The 24,712-nt window shown below is 47.0% G+C and overlaps 1 protein-coding gene across 3 annotated transcripts in view; it reads right to left on the bottom strand.

Annotated features, from left to right (window-relative positions):
• CFAP70 (cilia and flagella associated protein 70) overlaps positions 1 to 24,712 on the bottom strand; it is a 947,035-nt gene that overhangs the window by 105,231 nt on the left and 817,092 nt on the right. For all 3 annotated transcript variants that reach the window (XM_069210675.1, XM_069210677.1, XM_069210678.1), the window contains 2 exons: positions 22,309 to 22,398; positions 15,384 to 15,485 (listed from right to left, as the gene is read on the bottom strand). In XM_069210675.1, coding sequence (XP_069066776.1) covers positions 15,384 to 15,485; positions 22,309 to 22,398 — 192 coding nt within the window. The remainder of the gene's footprint in view (positions 1 to 15,383; positions 15,486 to 22,308; positions 22,399 to 24,712) is intronic.

Here is a 24,712-nt window from a genome sequence, read left to right as displayed (position 1 = left end):
TAAAGCAGTGGGCAAACCACCCACTTGAGAGACTTGAGAGACTGTGGCTTTGCACTCCCCAGGATAAAGTAGTGGGCAAACCACCCACTTGAGAGACTTGAGAGACTGAAGCTTTGCACTCCCCAGGATACAGCAATGGGCATGGAGCCCCCTCGTGCAGCAGTGGCGTGCATTCATCCGGCTGAGATGCCCCCTCTTCCCTTCCACCTGAGGTGCCTGTTTATTTTTGATCAGATGCCCCAGCAGTGTTCTCTCCGTTTCGAGTCTTGTGTGGGCTTCGCCCATGCATTTTGGGACCACTGGTCCACGGACAATGAATGGTACACTATCCGGACTTGTGTAGTTGGTGTACACATTTGAATATACTGAATTTTTAACTTTCCCTATCAGATTTTTCATGATTACAATCTTTACAATAATTTCCATTTGTCCTTGCGTTCTTCCAGGGGGTAGGGGGGTGTATATGTAATGTTGCTGCATGTATTTGTGTGTATGTTGTGGGTGAGGGAGGGGGTGGGGGTATTGCGTGTTGCGTGTGTGTGTCACTCTCTTTTCCCTCCCCCCCTCCCCTGTGTTGTAGGTGCAGTACTCACTGTGGTCGACGACGGCGTCTGTCCTGCTCCTGACAGAGCAGGAGGAAGACCAGCATTGGTAACACCTGTAGTTCGGGCTCCATGGCGTCCTGGTTCCTCGTTGGGTGTCGAGAGGTGAGTGTTTTCCCTTCTGTGTACTGTTTCCGCTGTGCTTTTGAGAGCGTTGGTTCCGCCCCGGAAAAGGAGGCGGATAGGCCTGTTGTGATACGGTGGGCGGTACTTTGTCCTCCGCCTGTCTGTTGGCGGTTACCACCGCGGTGTTTGTTTCTACCGCTGTGGCAGTCGGAGTATTAAAGTGGCTGTCTATGTTGGCGGTTTCCGCCATGGTCGTGATTCCATTTCTTTTTCCCCCGGCCTGTTGGGGGTATCACCGCTGCATTAACACCGACCGCCAGGGTTGTAATGAGGGCCTATTTCTCTAAAAGTTGGGATAACTTTTTAAGAATCTAAAAACTACTACTAGAACTTAAATCCAAACTTTTAAACTCTAAAAGAAATGCTAACAGGGACTTATACAAGGCCCTAGCAGGACTTCTAAAAATTTAGAAAAATAGCTCAAATTTAAAAAATCAGTTTCTAATGACAATTTTTGGAATTCAGTCGTGTGATCAGGTATTGGCTGAGCAGTCCAGCAAATGCAAAGTCTTAGATCCCACCGTTGATCCACCAATTTAGGAAGTTGGCTCGGTATATACTATTTCAAAGTAAGAGATAGTGTGCACAGAGTCCAAGGGTTCCCCTTAGAGGTAAGATAGTGGCAAAATTAGATAATTCTAATGCTCTATTTTGTGGTAGTGTGGTCGAGCAGTAGGCTTATCAGAGGGTAGTGTTAAGCATTTGTCGTACACACACAGGCAATAAATGAGGAACACACACACACACACATTCAAAGACTAACTGCAGGCCAATAGGTTTTTATATAGAAAAATATATTTTCTTAGTTTATTTTTAGAACCACAAGTTCAAGATTTGAAGTACATACATAAAATGCAAGGTACTCCACACAGGTAAGTTAGGAACTTTTAATTAGAGCAATAACATATACAGTTTTTGTTAAAATGGCAATAAGCTATTTTAAAAGTAGACAGTGCAAAAATCAACAGTTCCTGGGGGAGGTAAGTATTGGTTAGATTGTGAGGTAAGTAAGACACTTACAAGTCTCAGTTCCTGGGCATAGGCAGCCCACCGTTGTGGGTTCAAGGCAACCCCAAAGTTACCACATCAGCAGGTCAGGGCTGGTCAGGTGCAGAGGTCAAAGAGGTGCCCAAAACACATAGGCGCCTATGGAGAACAGGGGTGCTCCGGTTCCAGTCTGCCAGCAGGTAAGTACCCGCGTCATCAGGGGGCAGACCAGGGGGGTTTTATAGAGCACTGGGGGGGACACAAGTAGGCACACAAAACACACCCTCAGCGGCACAAGGGTGACCGGGTGCAGTGTGCAAAGCAGGCGTTCGGTTTTGTATAGGAAACAATGGAGGGACACAGGGGTCACTCTAGTGGTGCAGGCAGGCATGGGGGGGCTTCTCAGGTCAGCCACCACCTGGGCTAGGCAGAGGGTCGCCTAGGGGTCACTCCAGCACTGCGGTTCGGTTTCTTCGGGTCCTGGGGGCTGCAGGTGCAGTGCTTGGTCCAGGCGTCGGGTCCCTCATTACAGGCAGTTGCAGTCAGGGGGAGCCTCTGGATTCTCTCTGCAGGCGACGCTGTGGGGGTCCAGGGGAGGGTCGTCTCAGGCTACTCATGGAGTTGCCGTCGCCGGGGAGTCCTCCGTCTGGTGTTGGATCTCTGGATCTCGAGCCAGGGCATTGGGTGCAGAGTGTGAAGTTTCATGCTTCCGGCGGGAAGAGTGAGGTCTTTGAAGTTGAAGAAAAGTTGCATATTTGTTGCAGGATGTTGAGCAGAGCCGCTGCTCACTGGAGTTTCTTGGTCCTGAGGGTCAGTGCAGTCCTCTGATGTTTCAAAGGTCGCTGGTCCCTGTTGGATGCGTCGCTGGTTGCAGGTTTTCTAGTCAGGAGACAGGCCGGTAGGGCTGGGGACAAAGCAGTTGTTGTTTTCCGTCATCTCTGCAGGCTTTTAGGTTAGCAGTCCTTCTTCTTTAGTTCAGGATGCAGGAATCTGATTTCCTGGGTTCTGGGGTGCCCCTAAATACTAAATTTAGGGGTGTGTTTAGGTCTGGGAGGGCAGTAGCCAATGGCTACTGTCCTGGAGGGTGGTTGCATCCTCTTTGTGCCTCCTCCCTGAGGGGAGGGGGGCACATCCCTAATCATATTGGGGGAATCCTCCAAAACTAAAATGGAGGATTTCTAAAGGCAGAGGTCACCTTAGCTCAGGGCACCTTAGGGGCTGTCCTGACTGGTGGGTGACTCCTCCTTGTTTTCCTAATTATCTCCTTCAGCCTTGCCGCCAAAATGGGGGCAGTAGCGGGAGGGGCGGGCATCTCCACTAGCTGGGATGCCCTGGTGCGCTGTAACAAAGGGGGTGAGCCTTTGAGGCTCACCACCAGGTGTTACAGTTCCTGCAGGGGGAGGTGTGAAGCACCTCCACCCAGTGCAGGCTTCGTTCCAGGCCACAGAGTGACAAAGGCACTCTCCCCACGTGGCCAGCAACTCGTCTGGTTGTGGTAGGCTGGCAGAAACTGGTCAGCCCCACACTAGAAGTCTGATTGGTATTCAGGGGGCATCTCTAAGATGCCCTCTGGATGTATTTTACAATAAATTCTACACTGGCATCAGTGTGCATTTATTGTGCTGAGAAGTTTGACACCAAACTTCCCAGATTTCAGTGTAGCCAGTCGTGTTTGACAAACTCCCAGACCATATACTCTTATGGCTACCCTGCACTTACAATGTCTAAGGTTTTGCTTAGACACTGTAGGGGCATAGTGCTCATGCACATATGCCCTCACCTGGGGTATAGTGTACCCTGCCTGAGGGCTGTACCTATGCCACAATCAGTTTGAGGTTAGGACGGCATTCTGAGGGGAGTGCCAGGCCGACTTAGTCATTTTCTCCCCACCAACTCACAGAAGCTGTGAGGCAGTGTGCATGTGCTGAGTGAGGGGTCCCCAGGGTGGCATAAGACATGCTGCATCCCTTAGAGACATTCCCTGGCATCAGGGCCCTTGGACCAGGGGTACCAGTTACAAGGGACTTATCTGAGTGCCAGAGCTGTGCCAATTGTGGAAGCAAAGGTACAGTTTAGGGAGAGAACACTGGTGCTGGGGCCTGGTTAGCAGGGTCCCAGCACACTTTCAATCAAAACATAGCATCAGCAAAGGCAAAAAGTCAGGGGCAACTATGCCAAGGAGGCATTTCCTTACAAGGAGCAAGCAGTATGTTTTTTGCATTGCATGTAGTAGCTTTGAGAGTGTTATCATTTTAAAGATGACTGCTCTCCCCAGCAACGTGAGGGGTAGCACATGCCACCTTGTCCACGTCCTCCTGGAATGTCTTAATCACCCTCCCACTGTTTCTGGTGAAACACTGCTCCTGGTGTGGTGTCACATACAGGTCCACATACTGAAAGCCTTCTTCAGCATCTGGAGCCCTCGAGGACGGCCGGTAGGGTCCAGAGGGGTACATGGATGGCAAAGCACAGATGTGGTAGCCCAAATGAGACCCATATGCCTTCAAGGTATGAAGGATTGCAGGGATGGTTGTCTCGGGTTCAGTGACGTACAGCAGAATGTCGTCAGCATAAAGAAAGATATTTTCCTCCTCTCTGGCCACCACAGAGACCCTGAACCCCTGAATACTCTGGTGGGAGGAAATCACTGCGCTGAGTGGCTTGATTGGGAAAGAGAACAACAAGGGAGCAGGTGGCATCCCTGCTGGGTGCTACGTTCCACCAGAACAGCAGAAGAGAGAACCCCTTTCGCTCAGACTACCTCTGAAGGGGCCTGGTACAGCAAGGAGGTAGATTGTCGAAAGCAGAGACCGAAACCAAATTTACAGAGGATTGGTGAAGAAAGGGCCAGTGTATGGCATTTAAACGCCTTTTCTGAGTCCAATGTTAGGAAGATATTGGGATCTTCTCTCAGAGCTGCCTCCGACATCCAGTTATGGAGGCATAAAAGGTAAAGTCTTGTGGACCTACCTGGCATAAAGCTGGACTGATCTCTGTGTATGAGCGGGATGATTACTGTCAGGAGTCTCAAGGCAAGAATGGTGGCCAGCACTTTCACCTCGATATTTAACAGAGAGGTGGCTCAATAGGAGCTGGAGATGGTTTCCAAAAATCCAATGTTCTAGGCTTTCGATCTCCTCCTTATGTTTTTTTGGACATACTGTCTTTCAGTACTATTTTATGGGCCCCCCCCAGAGGAACACCGCTGACGCGACTGTCCCCTCGTTTTCTTGTAATTAAAACTCTGAGTCAATGCTGAGTTTGGTCGCAACCTTTGGGTCCCTCCGGTCCCACATGTTCAGCAGCCACCCCGCTCCCAGAGTACGGCCTCTGCCCTCCATCGCAATCTAGAGGTGGGAGTGGTCCTTACCCACCAGCACAAAAAGATATTCTAGCTGAGAAAATGCCTCATGGACCCAAGAGAAATAGGAGTAGTCCCTGCTCCTATGATGCTTCCGTCTCCACAGATCGCAGAGACCCAGCGAGTGTGCAAATCTCCCTAAAGCCGTGATCCCCTCTGGGGCAACAGCTAAGCTCGAGGGGTCCAGGACTGGGAGCATAACGTCATTGAAATCCCCGCCCACAGCATTGACAGCAGAATCAGCCTCCAAAAATATTGCCGTCCCCTGATCAAGTACTGGTTACTGAAGTTAGGTGGAGCGTAGACACTTAACAGTGTGAATCATACCCTACCCCATTGTCCCTGGACTCCCATGTATTGTCTATTCTGGTCTATCCATGCCCTGGACACCAAAAAGGGGGGCATTTTTTCACACGTATCACTACTCCCCTTCACCAGAGGTGTACCTCGCATGCGCTAGTACCATGTTAGCCCCTCAGCTCAGGAAAATACATTAAGTCCGCCTAAGCTGGGTCTCCTGGAGCAGGACCACATCAGGTTGCTGACGTCTTATATACTGTGTGACCAAGCTTTGTTTCACCTTATTGCCCAGTCCATTGACATTCCAGGACATAACTGTATAACTTGGGTAGTCTGGCATCTTACCCTGTGTCATACTGTAGCAGGTGTATGGCGCCAACAGCCCTGTCTACCATTGCAGTAGGTGAGGTGTATCCATGTGTGTCTCCTCCCATAAGTGAACTGGAACTAACTAAAGCCCCCAAATCTCCCAACTTCGCACCCCGCCACCCCTCCTCCAATCCCGTTGCTGCCCCCCAACGAGTATAGGAACACAAGTCAACTAGATAACTTCTTGTGTGTGAGGCAAGAGAGTTCTGTCACCTACCCGCAAGCCCCTGGACACCCAATTAGTGTCTCAACTACGGCAAAATGTAATAATCAGGAAAAATGAAAAGACACATCCACCCCTCCCGAATCTTTATACGAATAGAATAGGAAGAACAAGTAAAGTGAGAGTCAATCCCACAGAAGGGCAAATCAAATGGAGAGAGAAGATTTGGTGGGGTGGGGTTTGTTCACAGGGCCTATGCACCAGCCTGCGCACTCCTTTCCCACCCTCAAGTGCCCCAAATTCAGTTCAAAGAACTGACTTTTCCCCCAACAGATCTTCACCCAGCAGGCCCGGCACAGCCAAGCACATCTAGTAATGCAGAAGCGTCCAATCCTGGACTATACATAGTGGGGGGTTGGTCATTCAATTGCTAAGGGCCTGATTTAGATATGGCAACAATACGTTAATCTCACAGAAGAACAGCTTAACGAAAAGATGCAGAATGGTGCATTCAACACTTCACTTTACGGTTCAGATGGATGGTTGGTGTGGCCCAATGAAACTAAAGACTGAAATGCATGTTTTTCTAAACTCTTATGAGGGTTTCAAAGCTAGCAAACCAGCCCCCAGATATGTCATATGGATAAGTTATGTCAGCAATGGTAGAGCAATCTACGTTGTCCGTTGTTAAGCAACATTTATCTCTCCTTTCTGACAACATGGATTTACAGGATTTTCTATTGGGTTCCAGATGTCCACATTCAAAACGCTTTCTTTATGCCATTTATAATGAGGTTTGGAAAGTTTCCCAACAAGTAGCAGCTGAAAGATTGCGTCAAACTGACACATAATTTTTAGAAAAGGCATTAGTTGTTGTTGATAAAGACATGACTACATTATCGACTCACATTTATTCACTGAATAATATTATGTCAACTGCATTTGAAATTATATAAAATTGCATGTCTGTCAATAAAGATTGATTTTGCAGATGAGTTCAATGTTGCAGGTTTTAAAATCAAAGCCATGTAAGCCATGGAAATATTTGAATGCAACAGAACTGTTTTTGTCTGACAAATTGTCATGTTTCCAAAAAGTCATGGCAAAGAAAGACACAACATATACAATTCTTACCAAAGAGCATTTAGAGAAATTGCCTTTTCACTGTAGATGAGACACCTTGAGATGTGTGGTTAATTCATGGTTTAATTACTTTATGAATTTCTATGTTTCATTTCACGTCTTGTCTGAAACACTTTCAGGTAGGCAGATATGACCAGATGGGTGGGAGTTTACTTCATGAGATATGGTTTCTTCCTTTTAATTACAAATATGTGAGTGAGGCCGGGAGGTTTTTCTAAGTGGGAATAAATGTGGAGTTTCTTTGGGCCATTCACTGCTTTGTAAGGAGAAGGAATCAAATAGCACTTGTAATGCATCCATATGCAACTTGGCGTGTTATTTGAAGGGTGTTCGTGTACCCTTGATTAAGCCAGTTTTTTCCCATTATTTTCAAATGGAAGGTACTTGATCCTGAATGACAAAGGTTGTTGTGGAATGAAGCCAGGTGTCCCCTATAATGTAATAGTTTCCAAGGCCTGTTGTATGAATGTTTTATACTCTCCAAGGGATGCAGTAGGGGAAATAACCTTGTAGCCAACAGTCCCTACTTCCAAAAATAACTTTCATGTGTTAAGCCGACTGAAAGTCCTATTGTTCGATAATGAAGTCGCATTAACATCTGTCAAAGAAACGTTTGATTTCCAAATTGGTCGGTCATCTTCAGAAGCACAAATCACTGCTGCACACTACTTTGCTGCTGCATTTCTGTGAACTTGGGCACCGCATTTTAATGCTTCAAACACCGCTGGTGTAGTACACTTTAAGTCGACTGGGTCTGGGGATTAGTCTCAGCAATTCAGACTGTAATTGGAGAGATTCCATCATTCCTACATTCTTTATTTTGAAGTGTTTTTGAAGGCATTCAGTTGGTACTATTCCTGCTGTTTTGGTCCTATTGTTCTTGCTCTGCAATGGATGTGCCACAAAACGGCCAAATGGTGATGCAAATGCCACACGTCCTTCTGTACTGTAAACGTATGGGGCAGTATTTTGGACTGTCTTTGCTACTGGAATTGAATGACAACTGCTCTTTGTTTTTCCAGCCTGTGCGCTTTTGGAGTGTACAGCCTGTGTTCAACTGTCTCTGATGCTATTTTGAGTGCACAGTAGACATATGCCTTGCTACGCAATTGACCCGGACTATGGACATGGATCTGTTAATGTATTCTCTGAGGATGCACATCCGGTGTTGTCCTATGTCAATACCTGAGCTGAAGGATGCTTATGAGTTGCCCGCACCAGACTGGATGTATGCTTTCGCTCCAAGATCTGTGTTGCCTGGCTCCTCGTCTGGCTAAGTTTGTTCTTTGGAAGTTGCTCTCCAGGCTACCATGGATCTGTCGTCAGCAAATGGGGGATCCCTACAAGACTGAAATGATTTTCTGAATTTGGTGGACCTCCCGGATCTACGGTCCTGTAGTAAGGATGCCTCTTAGACCTTTATTTTGGCATTTTTGCTTTTAAATTGTTTTTATTGATCTTTTAAGTAGTGCAGTGGTATTTATTATATGGCTTTCACTTGTGCTTAAAGTATTACAGTTTTATATTCTACAATGCTATATTATATAAATGGTATTAGGGTCACTAGCTTTTCAAGTCTCCTTATGACCAAGGGGAGTGTGTTCACAGCCTGCATGTAGTTACCAGTTTAGATTCCATTCCTTAAGTCAACATCTCCTTTTCCACACTTTAGTAGGTGAATGTGCTATATGTGCATTTCTGATAGACATTCTAATCTGTACAGCTAGTTCCAGGGTCACACATTATAGAACACAATGTCATTTCTTTGTTTTATTGGTGTGCTCATTAGGAGACACTTCATTTTATCTAGATGAAACGAATGAGCTGCTCTGCGCCTCTTTCACAGTGTGATAGGAACACTACTTTATTATATAAATAGTTTCTGTGCTATGATTTAGCAAGAGGAGCACTTCTATGCAGGGATTATCGCACAACCTCTTCGAGCAGTGACTGAGATGGAGCCCTGCTTACTCCCAACCTCCATCCTGCCAAGCAGGATAACCTGTACTGGCTTTGAGACATCTAACACCAAGGTTTGGGGTGTAGACAATCCTAACTGATCTGGCAGAGGGTACCCTCTGCTATGGTCTCTTTAGTGTAGTATTAGAGACAGATAAGAGTACGTAACCATTAGCAACAATTACCATTGTTGAATTGTTCATATGGTTAGCACAGATCCGGAATCGAGCTAGCCTCTGTCTTTTTTGACAGGCCTTTTTTTACCTTTTTGTCGAAGATCGTTTTGCTAGTCTGTGTAGGAGGTCATCTAGGAAGATGGGGTTCAAGCCGTGTGGTGCCTGCCACTGTGCCATGTCGGTGACGGAACCCCATAAGGTATGTTTCTGGTGTCTGGACCGAGACCTCGACTCAAAGTCATGATCCGACTGACGGGCCATGGCTCTGAAAGCTCTGAGGGAGCGGTCCCTGATGTTCATGGTGGCCCAGCAGTCAACGTCGGTCTGCATGACTCCTCTGAGGTCCCGGTCAAGGAGAAGGTTGCGGGACCACGCCAGGAGTCCCAAGTCCTCTTCATCTCACTCGAGATCCTTCGGGCACTCAGGGAAGAGGCACAAGAAGAAGAAGTCCAAGCGGACTTTGCCTTCACTTCGCCCGTCGGGTGACAAGGCGAGTCGGGAATTCCAACGTTGTGAGCACCGTCTAGCGGAGCCGACGCCAAGGAAGACTTTGAGCTTTCCCCCATCTCCGGAAGCCAGAGCGAGCCCCGCTCTACTCAAGGAGCTTTACAAGGCCATGGGTCTCATATTTGAGTGGGCTGCCCCCACTGGTGCGCCTTCGGGCCCGCAGGGTCTGCAGAGGCCCCATCAGGATCCACACAGACGGCTTCGGCCTCAGGGCCGATGGAGTCTCTTGGATCGGAAATCCACACAGTCGGCCTCCTCTGGTGTTGTTCACAATGTCGAAACTCTCCACGCCACCGGTGCCCACCAGTGGTGTAAGCCCCATCCTCATACCTGATAATACGGAGCCGGAACAGTGTTGTATGATGCCAATGCCTGCACCAACAGCTCCATCAGGGGCCAGATCATTGCCTGAGTCTTATTATGATGAACTAGAGATGGGTGAGGAATGGGAGGGGTCTCAGGACCCTCTTGAGTATGGATTGGAGCAAATGGACCAGTATGAGCAGTTAGGAGAGGCCAGGGGACTGGACACCTCTTCAGATACTGGCATGTTCTCACCTCCCACCGTGGCTATGGAGGAGGGAGCATTTTATGTTATACTGGTGCATAGAGTAGCTGAGATCTTGGACCTAGATTTGCCTACGGTGACAGTTAGGGCTAACCTCCTGACGGAGGTGCTTAAGCCGGGGGTTACCACATTAGAACCAATGTTACCCTTTAACGAAGCCCTCACTTATGTCCTGTGGGGATGTGGACCAGACCAAGCACAGGGGCTCCGCCACCCTCATCCAGCTCCAAATGATCATAGCTTCCTCACCCAACATCCCACCATGGAGAGCTTGGTGGGCCAAGCCTCCATCTCCGATGGCGCCTTCCCTTCTTCTCCGTGGATAGTGAATCCAAGAGGCTGGACCAACTTGGGAAGAAGATGTTTTCTTCCTCCAGCCTGCCATTGAGGTCCTTAAACACCTCATGTCTATTGGGCCATTTTCCCCATAATTTATGGGATATGGTAGCGCAGGTGCTGCCTCGTGTGCCGGAGGGCATGCGGGACACTCTATCACAAGCAGTCAAAGATGGGAGAGATGCAGCCAAGTTTACAATTAGGTGTGGTTTGGACATGATTGACTTGCTGGATAGAGCGATTTCATCGCCGGTGGCCCTTCGTCACCATGCCTGGCTTCGTACATCTGGCTTTTCGGGGGATGTCCAGGCAAACCTTATGGACATGCCCTTTGATGGGTCCCTCCTTTTTTGGTGAGAAGGCAGACTTGGTGCTGGAGCATTTCAAGGATTCTCGGGCTACAGTCACGTCCATGGGCCTCTCGGAGATTCCTCGCCAACAATCTGTTTTTCGCACCTTTCGAGGCTTCAGAAGGGGTGGGGGTACCACGTCCCCCACAGACCAGCCACTGCCTGTCATGTCAGCATCCTGTGTGGGGACAAGCTCGTGGTACCTTCAGACCCAGAGGGTCTGGCCAGAAGTCGTCCACCACCCAGCCCCCCCTTCTACACAGCACTCAAGTCCTCCTAATTTGATTCTGCAAGACCACATGTGTCCAGTTGGAGGGAGGATTACATTTCATCTCCCTCACTGGCAGTCCATAACATCTTACAAATGGATCTTGCAGATCATACAGAAAGGCTACTTCCTCCCCTTCCCCAGTCTTCCTTCCTCTATGCCTCCACTAAAAGAATGGTTGATGGAGGATCACTTAGGGCCTGATTCTAACTTTGGAGGACGGTGTTAAACCGTCCCAAAAGTGGCGGATATACCACCTACCGTATTACGAGTTCCATAGGATATAATGGACTCGTAATACGGTAGGTGGTATATCCGCCACTTTTGGGACGGTTTAACACAGTCCTCCAAAGTTAGAATCAGGCCCTTAGTCTTGTTCCAAGAGGAAGTTATGGCTCTCTTGGCCAAGGAAGCCATAGAAAAGGTCCTGATGTCAGAAGTAGGGAGTGGTTGTTATTCCCACTACTTTCTGATTTCCAAAAGAACAAGGATCTTCGCCCTATTCTAGATTTGCAGGACGTCAATCTCTTCCTCAAAAAGGAGAAATTCAAGATGCTCTCTCTGGCTCAGGTCTTGTCTGCTCTAGACCAAGGAGAATGGATGGTAGCAATGGACTTACAGGATGCGTATTTTCACATCCCCATCCTGCCTGCCCACAGGTGCTACTTGCAGTTCAAGGTAGGCCACAAGCATTTTCAGTTTACTGTGCTCCCCTTGGCCTCACCAGAGGCCTTTGAGAGTTCACCAAAGTGATGGCTCATCTGCACAGGTTAGGGGTATCACTCTTCCCCTACGTTGATGACTGGCTGTTGAAGGATCCTTCACTTCAGGCTGTCATCACCCACCTTCAGACTACGGCAAACCTCCTGCATCTGTTGGGATTCACTATAAACGTGCTGAAGTAAGACCTGACTCCCTCTCAGAAGTTCCCTTTCATCAGAACTGTTCTGGACACAGTGCAGTTTTGGGATTATCCTCCCGAGCAACGAGTCCAACGAGTCCAGGATGTTCAGGTTATGATACCAATGTTTCTGCCTCGATCCCGGATTTTGGTGAGACAGACTCTGAGGCTGTTGAGCCTCATGGCCTCCTGCATCCTGTTAGTCAAGTATGCCAGATGGCACATTAGGACTCTGCAGTGCAACCTGAAGTTCCAATGGGCACAGCATCAGGAGAATCTCCCCAACACAGTTAAGATTTCAAAGGGAACTGCAAAAGATTTGCACTGGGGGTTAGTGAACTGGGATTGGGTCAGAGGCAAACTCCTTCCCTTCCCGAACCAGGTTTCACAGTAGTGACAGATACATCACTTCTGGGATGGGGCAGCCATCTGGGAGAGGCGGGGATCAGAGGCCTTTGGTCTCTGGCAGAATCTGGACTCCATATCAACTTGGTGGAGCTCCGGGCGATCCTACTGGCAGTGAAAGCATTTCTCCCTGTTGTAAAAGAGTAGATGGTGCTGGTGTTCACGGACAACACCAATACAATGTGGTACTGCAACAAGCAGGGTGGTGTGGGGTGGTGGACCCTTTGTCAAGAGGGCCTGCATCTCTGGACATGGCTGGAACAGTAAGGCATAACCCTGGTGGTTCAACACCTAGTAGCTTCTCTGAACGCCAGTGTGGACGAACTTAGCCGTCGATGCATAGGGGATCATGAGTGGTGTCTCCATCCAGGGGTGACACAAGGACTCTCTCAGCAGTGGGGAAAGCCTTGGTTAGATCTGTTTGCCTCCACAAAGAATGTGCAATGTCAGCAGTATTGCACATTGGAGTTTCCAAGGCAGCAATTGTTCGGCAACGCTTTTCGTCACAAGTGGAGTTAAGGCCTCCTGTATGCTGTTCAGCCTATACTACTTCTGCCCAGAGTTCTTAAGATCAAGAATGACCTGGCCCAAGAGGCTCTCGGACTGGGCATGGACAGTCTGATAACCCGAGCTTCTGAAAATGATCATAGATCCTATGATCAGGCTGCCTCTTCGAGAAGATCTTCTGTCACAGCAGCACTGGAATGTTCTCCACCCAAACCTGTCAACTCTGTGCCTACATGCATGGAAATTGAGGGGCGACAGTTGACAGCTTTCGATCTTCTTCCCGAATTCTGCAAAGTTATCTGGCAGCCAGGCCTCCCTCCACTAATACAGTATATGCCTACCATTGGATACACTTTGTATATTATTATACAGAAAGATCTATTGATCCTCTTTCTGCTTTTCCATCTGAGATCCTTCTGTTTATCTTGCCCGACAGGGTTCCGCCTTGGGCAATCTCAAAGTCTATCTTTCTGCCTTATCGGCATTCCTTCACCTGCCTGATCAACCTTCATTGTTCAAATCCCCAATTGTACATAGATTTCTTAAAGGGCTTGTAAATATGTATCCTCCTATGTCCTTTGTCATGCCTCAGTGGGACTTGAATTTGGTCCTCACTTTTCTCATGTGTGCTCCCTTTGAGCCACTGCACAACTTTCTCCTCCGGCTGCTAACCATCAAAACAGCTGTTTTAGTGGCAATATCGTCTGCCAGGTGGGTGAGTGAGATGCAGGCTCTTTCATCCAAGCCACTGTGTATCACCATGTTTCCAGGCAAGGTGATACTCAGAACTTGTGTCTCTTTTCTTAAAAAAGGTGGTGAACCCATTTCACCTGGGTCAGAACATAACCCTGCCTACCTTCTTTGTCCACCGCATCCCTCTAAAGAAGAGGAGCAACTCCACAGGCTGGACCCAAAAAGCGAGTTGTTGTTGTACCCTGACCGCACACAAGAGTTCCGGGTGGATGACCAATTTCATTTCTGAGACAGCTGTGGTAATTTGAAGCTGGGGAAATGTAGAAAATGCCATGGTTATGTGTACTTTTCATATTGGGGAAACGTGGACACATCATGGAAGTAACTGTAACCTAATTGATATCTTTAATTCCTGAAGCATGAGTGTTTGTAATAAGTACCAGACAGCAGTCCTAGGACCTTAAATAACAGCCTTGCATCCTGAACAAACTCCCGATACAGGTAGACATCACTTCTCACACAAAGCAGCACTGAGCTTTTGGAGCATCAAGGATAACCCTTGAGCAGGTATCATTTGAACACTACTCTGGCATACTGAATCAGCACTCCCTGCAGGTTACCATATTTAGTATAATTGTACTGACAAGAAGGCATCGTCATGAACCATTAACTGGCAAAACAGAATAATGGGCATTAAGTTTTAGCATAAAATTTAAATTCTTCCAAGAGCATAGGTTTAGTATGGGTACTTTCTCAGTGGGATACACCATATCAAATACACACTGCTTCTCCCGTGGCACATATATCTACCTGATGTGCATGCTGATTTTTTTGTATTTGTCACATTCATGGAGAAATATTCTTAAGTGCTGCAGAAAGATCCAGATCAATAAGTATTGAAGTAAATTGTTAGTTCCCCTCCAGAACTGCTAATAAATATTATGGCATCTTCACCAAAATATTTTGAAATCATTTTTGTAAAAAGCACTGTTTGGAAATATGTTTTATAATATGGGTCTTCTACACCTTCTGTGTTCCCAGGAGAGGATTACTTAGCCCATAATGATAGTGAGCATAGTACAATGTGGATGGTTTGAAAATGTTTGAAGAATTAGCTTATTATTTTGATGTATTGTTGGGTATGTATAAGTTTAATGGACCGCTTTCTCAATACATTGCATTTTGACTGACTGGCTGTAGCATTCTCCAGCAATGGGTCTTTTGCTGATTCACTTGCTTTATGGAACATGCTCTGGCATTAAACTGGGAATCTGGACAGTGGTTGGTTTTAGGTGGGTTAAGAATAGATGACTGTCTACACCGTTATCAGCAGCAAGCAAAAGCAGTCTTTGTCTGAGGAGAAGAACAAAAAGTTCACCGGAATAGTCAAAAAGTGACTTTGTCCAGGGAATCAAATATCATTATATTATCCCTAGTCCTGATGTCAGCGAATATTATAAAACAGACCACATCACTCTAGGAAAGATACCAATATTGGGAAATCACAGTAAAAGGTAGATAACCAAATTTTGCCTACTAAGAAATTAGAAGTGTTAAACCAAGATAAAAGGTAGATGACCTAATTTTATCTACTAAGAATTTAGAAGTGTTAAACGAAGGAGTCTGACCAGGGAAATAAACAATCTAGACTCAGAAACTCACCTTCAAGCACACCAAGGCAAGGTAGCCCCAAACAACTGCATCACTGTTATTCAGAGTGTTGGCCTCAGCCAGCGCAGCTTCTGCCTCTGCCATATCTCCCAGCTTTAAAGAAAGAAAGAAAAATGACATATTGTTTGTAGGAGCCAGGCAAAAACCCACAAACCTAGAGTAAAGGTGGCAAACATTCCACACAACAGCAACTATTGGGTATTTTTGGCTCACCAAATTTGGACTGAAGAAACTGGATTTCACAATCCTCCATCATTGTCTCTTCATAATGCTTTAATACTACGAAGCCAAGATCCCTTATCAACTCAATCTATGATGCTCAACCACCTCCTTGTTATAATTCAGTTTGGCCTGCTTTCTCTTTTAAATGTATTGTCAACCCCTTCGGAAATGTATTGACTGTGTAACTGAATACAAAAAGCCTGATTTAGAGTTCTGCGGACAAGTTATATCATCACAACCCTGACGGACATGATAATATGCAATGTCACTTGTAATACAGTGGATGGGATATCTATCAAGTTTATGATGGAGTAACCCATCCGCAGAACTCTAAATCAGTTCCTAAGCCTTTAACTCTATTCTTGTAGAATGCCCTATTCAATGATTCTCTTTAGCAACCAAATATGTTAACTAATTTTTATCAATGTCATGTGCCATGGGGCGTTAGATGCTAATTTGTACTCACCCAAGAATGTATCTCAAATTTCAACAAAAGCAGTTGTAGGAAACTGGCCCTTGTTCAGTTACCCGCCCCACCCGCCCCCCACACACACGGTTTGCCTGATTTTGATGCTGACTTGACTGAGAGTGTGCTGGGATCCTGCTAACCAGGCCCCAGCACCAGTGTTCTTTCCCTAAAAGGGTACAGTTGTTTCTAAAATTGGCACACCTTTGGCATGGCACAAAGATAAGTCCCTGGTAAAAAAATACCAGTGGTAACAAGGGCCCTGTGGCCAGGGAAGGTCCCTAAGGGCTACAGCATGTGTTGTGTCACCCTAACAGACCCCTCACCAAACATATGCACACTGCCATTGCAGATTGTGTGTGTTGGAGGGGAAAAAAAGACAAAGTTGACATGGCATCCCCCTCAGGGTGCCAAGCCCACAAAATACTGCCTGTGGCATAGGTAAGTCACCACTCTAGCAGGACTTCCAGCCCTAAGGCAGGGTGCACTATACCACAGGTGATGGCATAGCTGCAGGAGCAATATGCCCCTACAGTGTCTAAGTCCATTCTTAGACATTGTAAGTGCAGTGTGGCCATATTACGTATATGGTTTAGGAGTTTGTCATTACGAACTCCACAGTTCCATAATGGCTTCTGTGAATCCTGGGAAGTTTGGTATCAAAACTCTAGGCACAATAAACACACACTGATGCCAATTCCGAAATTATTCAAAAAATCACACAGAGGGTATCTTAGAGATGCCACCTGTATTTTACCCCATCCTCTAGTCTATGCCAGCCTGCCACTAGCAGACAAGTTTCTGACCCCATGGGGTGAGGGCCTTTGTGCTCTCTGAGGCCAGAAGCAAAGCCTGCTCTGGGTGGAGGTGGTTGACACCTCCCCTCTGCAGGAACTGTAACAATTGGTGGTTAGCCTCAAAGGCTCAGGCCTTGTGTTACAGTGCCCCAGGGCACTCCAGTTAGTGGATATGCTCACCCTCTATAAAAAGCCTCACTTTTGGCAGCAATTTCGTCGGGAAACTTAAGAAAAACAAGGAGGAGTGAACTTTTCAGCTGGGACCACCCCTAAGGTGTCCAAGCTGAAGTGACCCCCCCTGCAGAATCCTCCATCTTGGTTTGGAGGACAGGGACCAATGGGGTTAGGTCTGTGTTCCCCTCCCCAAAAGGAGTGGACACAAGAAGGGTGTAGCCACTCTCAGGGACAGTAGCCATTGGCTACTGCCCTCTGACCCCTGTAACGCCCCTAAATCTTGTATTTAAGGGCTTCCCTGATTCCAGCTCACCAGATTCCTGGTGACCTGGCAAGAAGAAGAGGGACTGCTTAGCTGAACCCCAAGCAGAGAAGAAGAAAGATGACAAATGATTTGGCCCCAGCCCTACCGGCCTGTCTCCTGCTTCAAAGAACATGCAAAAGAACAGCGACACGTCCAACAAGACCAGGGACCTCTGCCAAGCTTCAGGGGACTGCCCTGCACCCAAAAGGACCAAGAAATCCAGAGGACAGTGGACTTGTCCAAGAAAAAACAACAACCAAGGACTCCAGCCTCACTCCGAATGTGTGACTCCTGTCCACTCTGCACCCGACGCCCTCAGCCCGTGTCCAGGTGGCCCAACCAGCTAGAGAGGATCCCCAGGCAGTTCTGAGCAAGTGCCCACCCTGCGTTGACCTCTCCACCCCTCCACGACGACATCTGCAGATGGAATCCCGAGGACCCCCATGGCGCGAAGCTCCGGCGAAGATTTCCGAAGTCTAAAGACACACTGCACCCGCAGCCCCCAGGCCTTGGAGAACCCAATCTCCGGTGCAGCAACGTTCAGGTGGCCCTCCTTCCTGTCCAGCCTGTAGTCTGCCCGAGATGACCCCCTGGACCTCGTCTACAGCCTCTGAGTGACCCCCGGGGTCCCCTCATAGACCAGCATTGGGAACAAGGCGTCCTGTTTGCACCCTGCAATGGGCGCCGTTGTGCTGCTGAAGGTGCGTGTTTGGTGCCTACTTGTGGCCCCCCCAGTGCTCCTTCAATCCCCCCTGGTCTGCCCTCCAAGCCGTGAATACTAACCTGAAATTCAAACTAACTTTTCTTCACCCCAGGAACTGTTTCAGAAAATTGCAGTGTCCGTTTTTAAAACAGATTATTGCCAATAATTCAAAAACTGTATGACTTATCGATTTCAAACAAAGTACTGTTGATACATGTGTGAAATACAAATCTATTGAAGTACTTACCTGCATCTTCAATCTTGTGGTTCTAAAAATAAATTAAGAAAATATATTTTTGCTATATAAAAACCATTGGTCTGCAGTTAAGTCATTGAGTGTGTGCTCCTTCTATTGTCTGTGTGTGTACAACAAATGCTTTGCACTACCCTCTGATAAGCCTAACTGCTCGACCACACTACCACAAAAGAGAGCATTAGTGTTATCGACTTTAGCCTCTGTTAAGCCTCTGGGGAACCCCTGGACTTTTGATATAGTTTATACATAGGCAGCTTCCAACAGCAGTTTTTTGTAACGGACTTCCCAACCCCTAAATAGTCGGCTTGTTCAGTCGATAACCATTACATAAACAAAAAGTGTAACTTTTGGCAGCTAAATTTACTTTCTATATCAACGATGTCTGGCCGAATACTTCACATTCTTAAATTACTACCAATTACATTTTTAGACTACGCCTTGAGGACGCAGATGCCTTCATCTTCTACATTACTGTTATTGACCACTGAATTATTTCAATATTTTGTATGGTTATTTTTTATCTCCCATCATTAAGAAGGATTTTTACAAAGCTTTGTATTGTAGGAAAGTACCCTCTTTCTTGGCATGGTTACCCTAATTTTCTGCCTGTTGTCAGTGTGTTTGACTATGTTCACTGGGATCCTGCTAACCAGGACCTGATTATGCTCTCCCTTCTAACTTGGTAGCTTGCACCATTTTCACCCCAGATTTGGCATACTGATGCCCCCATGTAAGTCCCTAGTATATGGTACCCAGGGCATTGGGGTACCAGGGGATCCCTATGGGCTGCAGCATGTATTATGCCACCCATGGGGAGCCCATGCAAAGTGTTCTGCAGGCCTGCCATTGCAGCCTGCATGGAAGGATGCATGCACCCTTTTTCACTACAGGTCACTGCAGCAGGTCGCAGTATGCCACCCCTATTGCAGGCCCGCCTAGCCCAGAGGACAGGGTGCAAGTACCTGCGTGAGGGCACCCCTGCACTAGCAGAGGTACCCCCACGAACTCCAGTTCCATTTTCATGGATTTCGTGAGTGCGGGGACGCCATTATACGCGTGTACTGGACATGGGTCCCTATCTATGTCCAGCTACATAATGGTAACTCCGAACCTAGGCATGTTTGGTACAAACATGTCGGAATCAGAAGTATGATTCCATGCACTCTGGGGGCTCCTTAGAGGACCCCCAGCATTTTTCCTCCCAGCCGTCTAGGGTTTTCCAGGCAGCCCAAGCTGCTCCCACCCCTGAGACAGGTTTCTGCCCTCCTGCAGCTTGAACATCTCAAGCCTGGGAAGGTAGAACAAAGGATTTCATTTGGGAGAGGGGGGTTACACCCTCACCGTCTGGAAATAGGCGTTACATGGCTTGGGTGGGGTAGCCTCCCCAAGCCACTGGTATGCTTTGGAAGGGCACATTTGGTGCCCTCCATGCATAAACCAGTCTACACTGGTTCCGGGACCTCCAGTCCCTGTTCTGGCACGAAACTGGACAATTGAAAGGGGAGTGACTACTCCAGTGTTCATCACCACCTCAGAGGTGGAGCCCAGAGCTTCTCAAGAGGGTCCCTGCATTCTGCTATCTTAAATCCAAGGTTGGCATGAACCGCTGGGAGCGTCTAAGTGGCCAGGTCAGGCAGGTGACGCCAGAGCCTCTTCCTGATAGGTGGTCACCTGGCTGGGTGACAAACCCCCCGTTTCAGGGTTATTTAAGGTCTCTCTCTTGGGTGGGTCCTCAGATTCGGTTTGCTTCAGCAGGACTCCTCTGCAACCTTACTTCAACTTCTAGCCACTGGAACCACAACTGGACCCTACAGGAACCGACAATCTGCATCCACAAAGAAGACTCTTCTTGCAACATTGTTTCCACGTCTCCTTTCGGCTTCTGCAACATTTCCCCGGCTGTGCATCCTCTGAGGGTGGCAAGTCTTCAGCCTGCATGAGAAGGAAGAAGGAATTTCCCTTGGAGTGAAGGAGTTAATCCCCTGCATCCTCAGGCACCTACTGCAATGATGACCTGAAGTGTGGATCTCCTTTGATCCTGAGCTGCGTGGATCCTGCATCACGGGTGGTGGTCCAGAGTAGTCCTCTTGGTCCTCTCGGCCAGCTGTCTAATTTTTATGGAGGTAAGCCCTTGCCTTCCCACGCAGGACAATACCCCTGAGAATTGCGTCTTCTGCAGCTGCCAAGGCTTGTTTACATCTCCTCCCAGGGATCTTCAGGCTAAGTATAGCTCCAGCCCTCAGCACTCCTTCCTGTGATTCACATCCCTCTGCGTGGTTCTCCTGCGGCGTGGGACCCTTCTCCAGTCGTGCTGCGTGGGCTCTTCTGCAACTCCTGTGTCCCCATCCTGGGGGACTCCTGTGGGTGCTGCCTCTGATCCTGTCAGCTCTCTGTGTCGATGAGGGTCCCCTCTGACTCCCCCTCTTTGGTCGAGTCCTTGCTGGTCCCCAGCAGCTCCACTTCCCGCCAACTGCGACATTTGACCTTGCCAAGGCTTGTTGGTGGAATTCCAGCACCAACACCTGACTGCAATTCTTCTTCCAGTGTGGGACATCGTCTGCATCCCTCAGGAACCCTTCAACGACTCCAGGGCTGCAGTGCTGACTTTCTTCACATCACAGTTGACCAACTCCTGCATCTACAGATGGGTGGGTAGAGCTCCTTCTCCTCCTGGACTCTACTGTGATTTCTGGATGTGGTTCCCTTCTTCACCAGGTCTTCCTCTTCAAGAATCCACTGCTGTGTGTTGCATTTTCTTCTTTTCTTTACTTTTGGGTGGTTTAGGGAAAATACAGTAACTTACTCCTTTTCTCCTGGTCACTGGGGGGCACTGTGGTACTTACCTTTGGGGTTTCCTAGTACCCACAAGCTTCCCTCTGCACATTCCACATACCTAAGTGGGTGTCCTCTGTTCGCACAACATTTTTTTTAGTATATGGTTTGGGCTCCCCTAGGGTCACTATTGTCTAACTGCATTTGCACTGTTTTTTATCACTTTCTATGCCTATTTCTGGTACCTAGTGTATATTTTTAGTGTGCTACTTACCTCCTATTAGAGGGTGGCCTCTCTAGTACTTTTTGGTATTGTGCCACTAAAATAAAGTACCTTTATTTTAGTAACACTGAGGGGGTTATTCCAACTTTGGAGGAGGTGGTAATCCGTCCCAAATGTGACGGATTTACCACCAGCCGTATTACGAGTTCCATAGGATATAATGGACTCGTAATACAGCTGGTGGTATATCCGTCACTTTACCGTCACTTTTGGGACGGATTACCACTTCCTCCAAAGTTGGAATAACCCCCTGAGTGTTTCTTTCATGTGTATGAGTGCTCTGTGACTACAGTGGTAATGCATGAGCTTTGCATGTCTCCTGAATAAGCCATGGCTGTTCATCCACAGCTACCTCTAGAGAGCCTGACTTCTAGACACTACCTTCACAACACTAATAGGGGATACCTGGATCCGGTATAAGGTGTAAGTACCTTAGGTAGCCACCACAGACCAGGCCAGCTTCCTACAGGTATGGGATGGCTTCTCGTGTGAGCTGAATCACACGATGGACGCCATCATGGTTAAACCTTAGTTGACGTCTGTCGTGCAGCACTTTTTCCACTTTGTGATAGACAATGATAACAAAATTGGGGCACCCTCGTCTCTTTCCTCTACTACAGGGACTGCAGAGTAAAAAACATAGAATACCAGTGCAATTAAATATAAATTGAAAAAGAGAATACAAAATAAATGTCAATTTAAAGAAAATACAGACTGGAAAATTAAAGGGGCCTTTGGAACTGTACCTTTCCACCAAAATTTGTACTCTCTCTTTTTCAAACTAACAGGTGCAAGACAGGTCAAAGGAATTAACAAAGTCGATGATTGAATGCAACCTCCATATCCTCCACTTTTGACTTTGTTCTCACATCTATGCCATTCCAACACCCATCAACAATCCTGTTTGAATCCACCATTCCTGGTTCAAGATGCTCTTACCCTGTAACAGGCGATCCCTGTTCCCAGCCAGGTGAGGCATGTTGGAGAGGTCTTACATGCGTGCAGGTATGTGTCCTTGGCCTTTTTGTACTGAGAAGAGATATAAATACAAATAAACAAATATTAGGCTCTCTCTTGGAACAAAGGCAAGAGAAATAAACAAAGATCTTAGGGCTTTCTCTTGGAACAAAATGTATAGTTTTAGCAGCCTAATTAGTTTTTCAAGACAATCAGTGAGAACAAAACTGTACAAGGAAATGTTACTTCCCTGTTATCCTATTTCACCTCCAGGGGATAGCTCATTATGTCGCGTAGGCTCATTATTCTAATGAGACTACTGGATTTTGAGCAGCAAGATCGTCCACAGTGTGAGAGACGGAGTCTGACCCACAGTGGGTGACACCGGTCGCTCCAAATCCGGGTTTTGCATTGGCTAACTAGCAGTGCCTCATCTCTCCCGAGAGGTAGAGATGATTGGGCAGCCGAGCGCATGACATATCATAACTTCTCAGGGTAGTCGTGGTCACTCAGGTCGCATCCGGTTCTCTCATTCACAATTCGGTCTCATATATAAATGACAATGAAAGCAGTAGAAGTTTTAAAGACTGGTTTAATAAAACAACTGCATTTTTTATAGCAAAGTGTGAGCTGCAAAAACCAGATAGACACAACACAACAATATTAAAATGGTGACAATGCGAGTGAAGCATAAGAATAATGCTATCACATTGCCACCTAAGTCGATGGACTATTTTCTATTTAAATCATATTTTGAGCACGGCATGTTAAGCTCTAATTCTGCCTTTCAGGTTCCCCAGGGAGGACATCAACCCTCATACCTGAGCAAAGGCCTGTAGTCTGCGTTAGCATCTGCAGCGAAGCATTCAGCGTACTGTTGTGGTTCCTTGGCTGGAATCTCCCTCTTAACGTGTAATGGGACTAGGATGTGTTTTTTTTTAGTAACACAGCTAATGTTCTAAGAAAATGTCCCTACGTAAGAATGTGTATTTTCTACGAATGTTGGAGACTAAACTTCTACCACGTTCACCGGCAATGTACCAAACTGTAGCCTTGACTGAAGCACAGAGTGATCAAGAATGCGTTGTTTGAGAACACAGTGCTGGGCTAAGCAAAACAGTTAGATAGAAGAAATTACAACAAGACCGTAAAACTGGTTATTGTAAAAATAACAATGCGAAGCTGAATAAAATATATCTAGGTCAAGGTGCACAGCGGCCTAGTGTATTAAACTAACCTGCATGGAGCTATAACTAAAATGTCTACACAACACCCTCCCCTTGTCGGTTGAAAGTGGTTTAAGCCAAAGCTAAAATTTCTCAACTTAAGATATATATAAAACCCTGGTCAATTTTGACAAGTTCCAAGAACACACAAGCATACCACGTGGCAATTTAAAACATAAGCATGTGACTTGTAACCAAATTCGAAAGACTTGTCAATTTAGAAAAGTTCCAAATTAAGTAAGAGTCATGGAAAGTAGGAGATCTTCCACTTCAGCAGATGACAGAACCGGAAAGTCCGTGGCAAAAATGATCGAGGAGCAAGTGTGTTCCATAGCCCCAGTATCAACCAAGGCGGCATCCCGTGGAGTGCCCATTGATGAGTTGTCGGTAACTTCCTCCAGGAAGGGTAACTCATAATTAGCTTCACGTAGCAAACGCAACCTCAGTGCACATGTCTGGTAATGAACCCTCAGCGAGAACATCAACAGATTAGCATCTATTGCAGGGGGGCGCTGCTGTGAAAGACAGATTTCCAGTGCATGTTCGAAAGAGCACCAGAGGCACCGGAACAAGGGCTGCACACAATACAAAACCGGTCTGAACGACAAAGACCAGTCACACTCCAAATGCTCCAGGATTGTTGCTCCAAAATGCTGCATCATACGTTCACGACATAGCTGCGCTGATGGGAGCGCCGTCATTTGTCCTTGTTGCGGTGGGACCGCCATTGCGCATAAACAACAGCAATAGCAGGATGCCGGCTAATAAAGCCAAAGTTATCGGAAATCCCCCCAAAATACTACAGAAAATTGAGTGGATAGCTGTAGGTATTAAACCGTATATGGAGGAGAAGGTGTGAACAAAACCAGAACCAACAGCTTTGAAAAAATTACCTATTCCAGTCGTGCTGGACGCATTAAATATTCGTCCCACGAGTTCACCAAAGTGTCTCAGAAAGTTCGTATTTAACAGGGACTGTATTTCTGCTGATGAACTTGCCACTTGAAGTGAGTAGGTCTCACGTGCAGATGTAAGGGCCACATGCTTTTGAAACAATAAAGCCTTGAGTCTACTCAACTTGTCAACATTCACATTTGAAGTAGCAATGTAAGGTCAGATATCAGCTACCTCCTTAAATTTAGTGGGGGGAAACAGTACGT

Source organism: Pleurodeles waltl, chromosome 10 (genome assembly GCF_031143425.1).
Source record: "Pleurodeles waltl isolate 20211129_DDA chromosome 10, aPleWal1.hap1.20221129, whole genome shotgun sequence".
NCBI classification, from domain to species: domain Eukaryota; kingdom Metazoa; phylum Chordata; class Amphibia; order Caudata; family Salamandridae; genus Pleurodeles; species Pleurodeles waltl.
The sequence above is the reverse complement of the archived record's forward strand: the minus strand, read 5'-3'. Positions and strand labels throughout refer to the sequence as shown.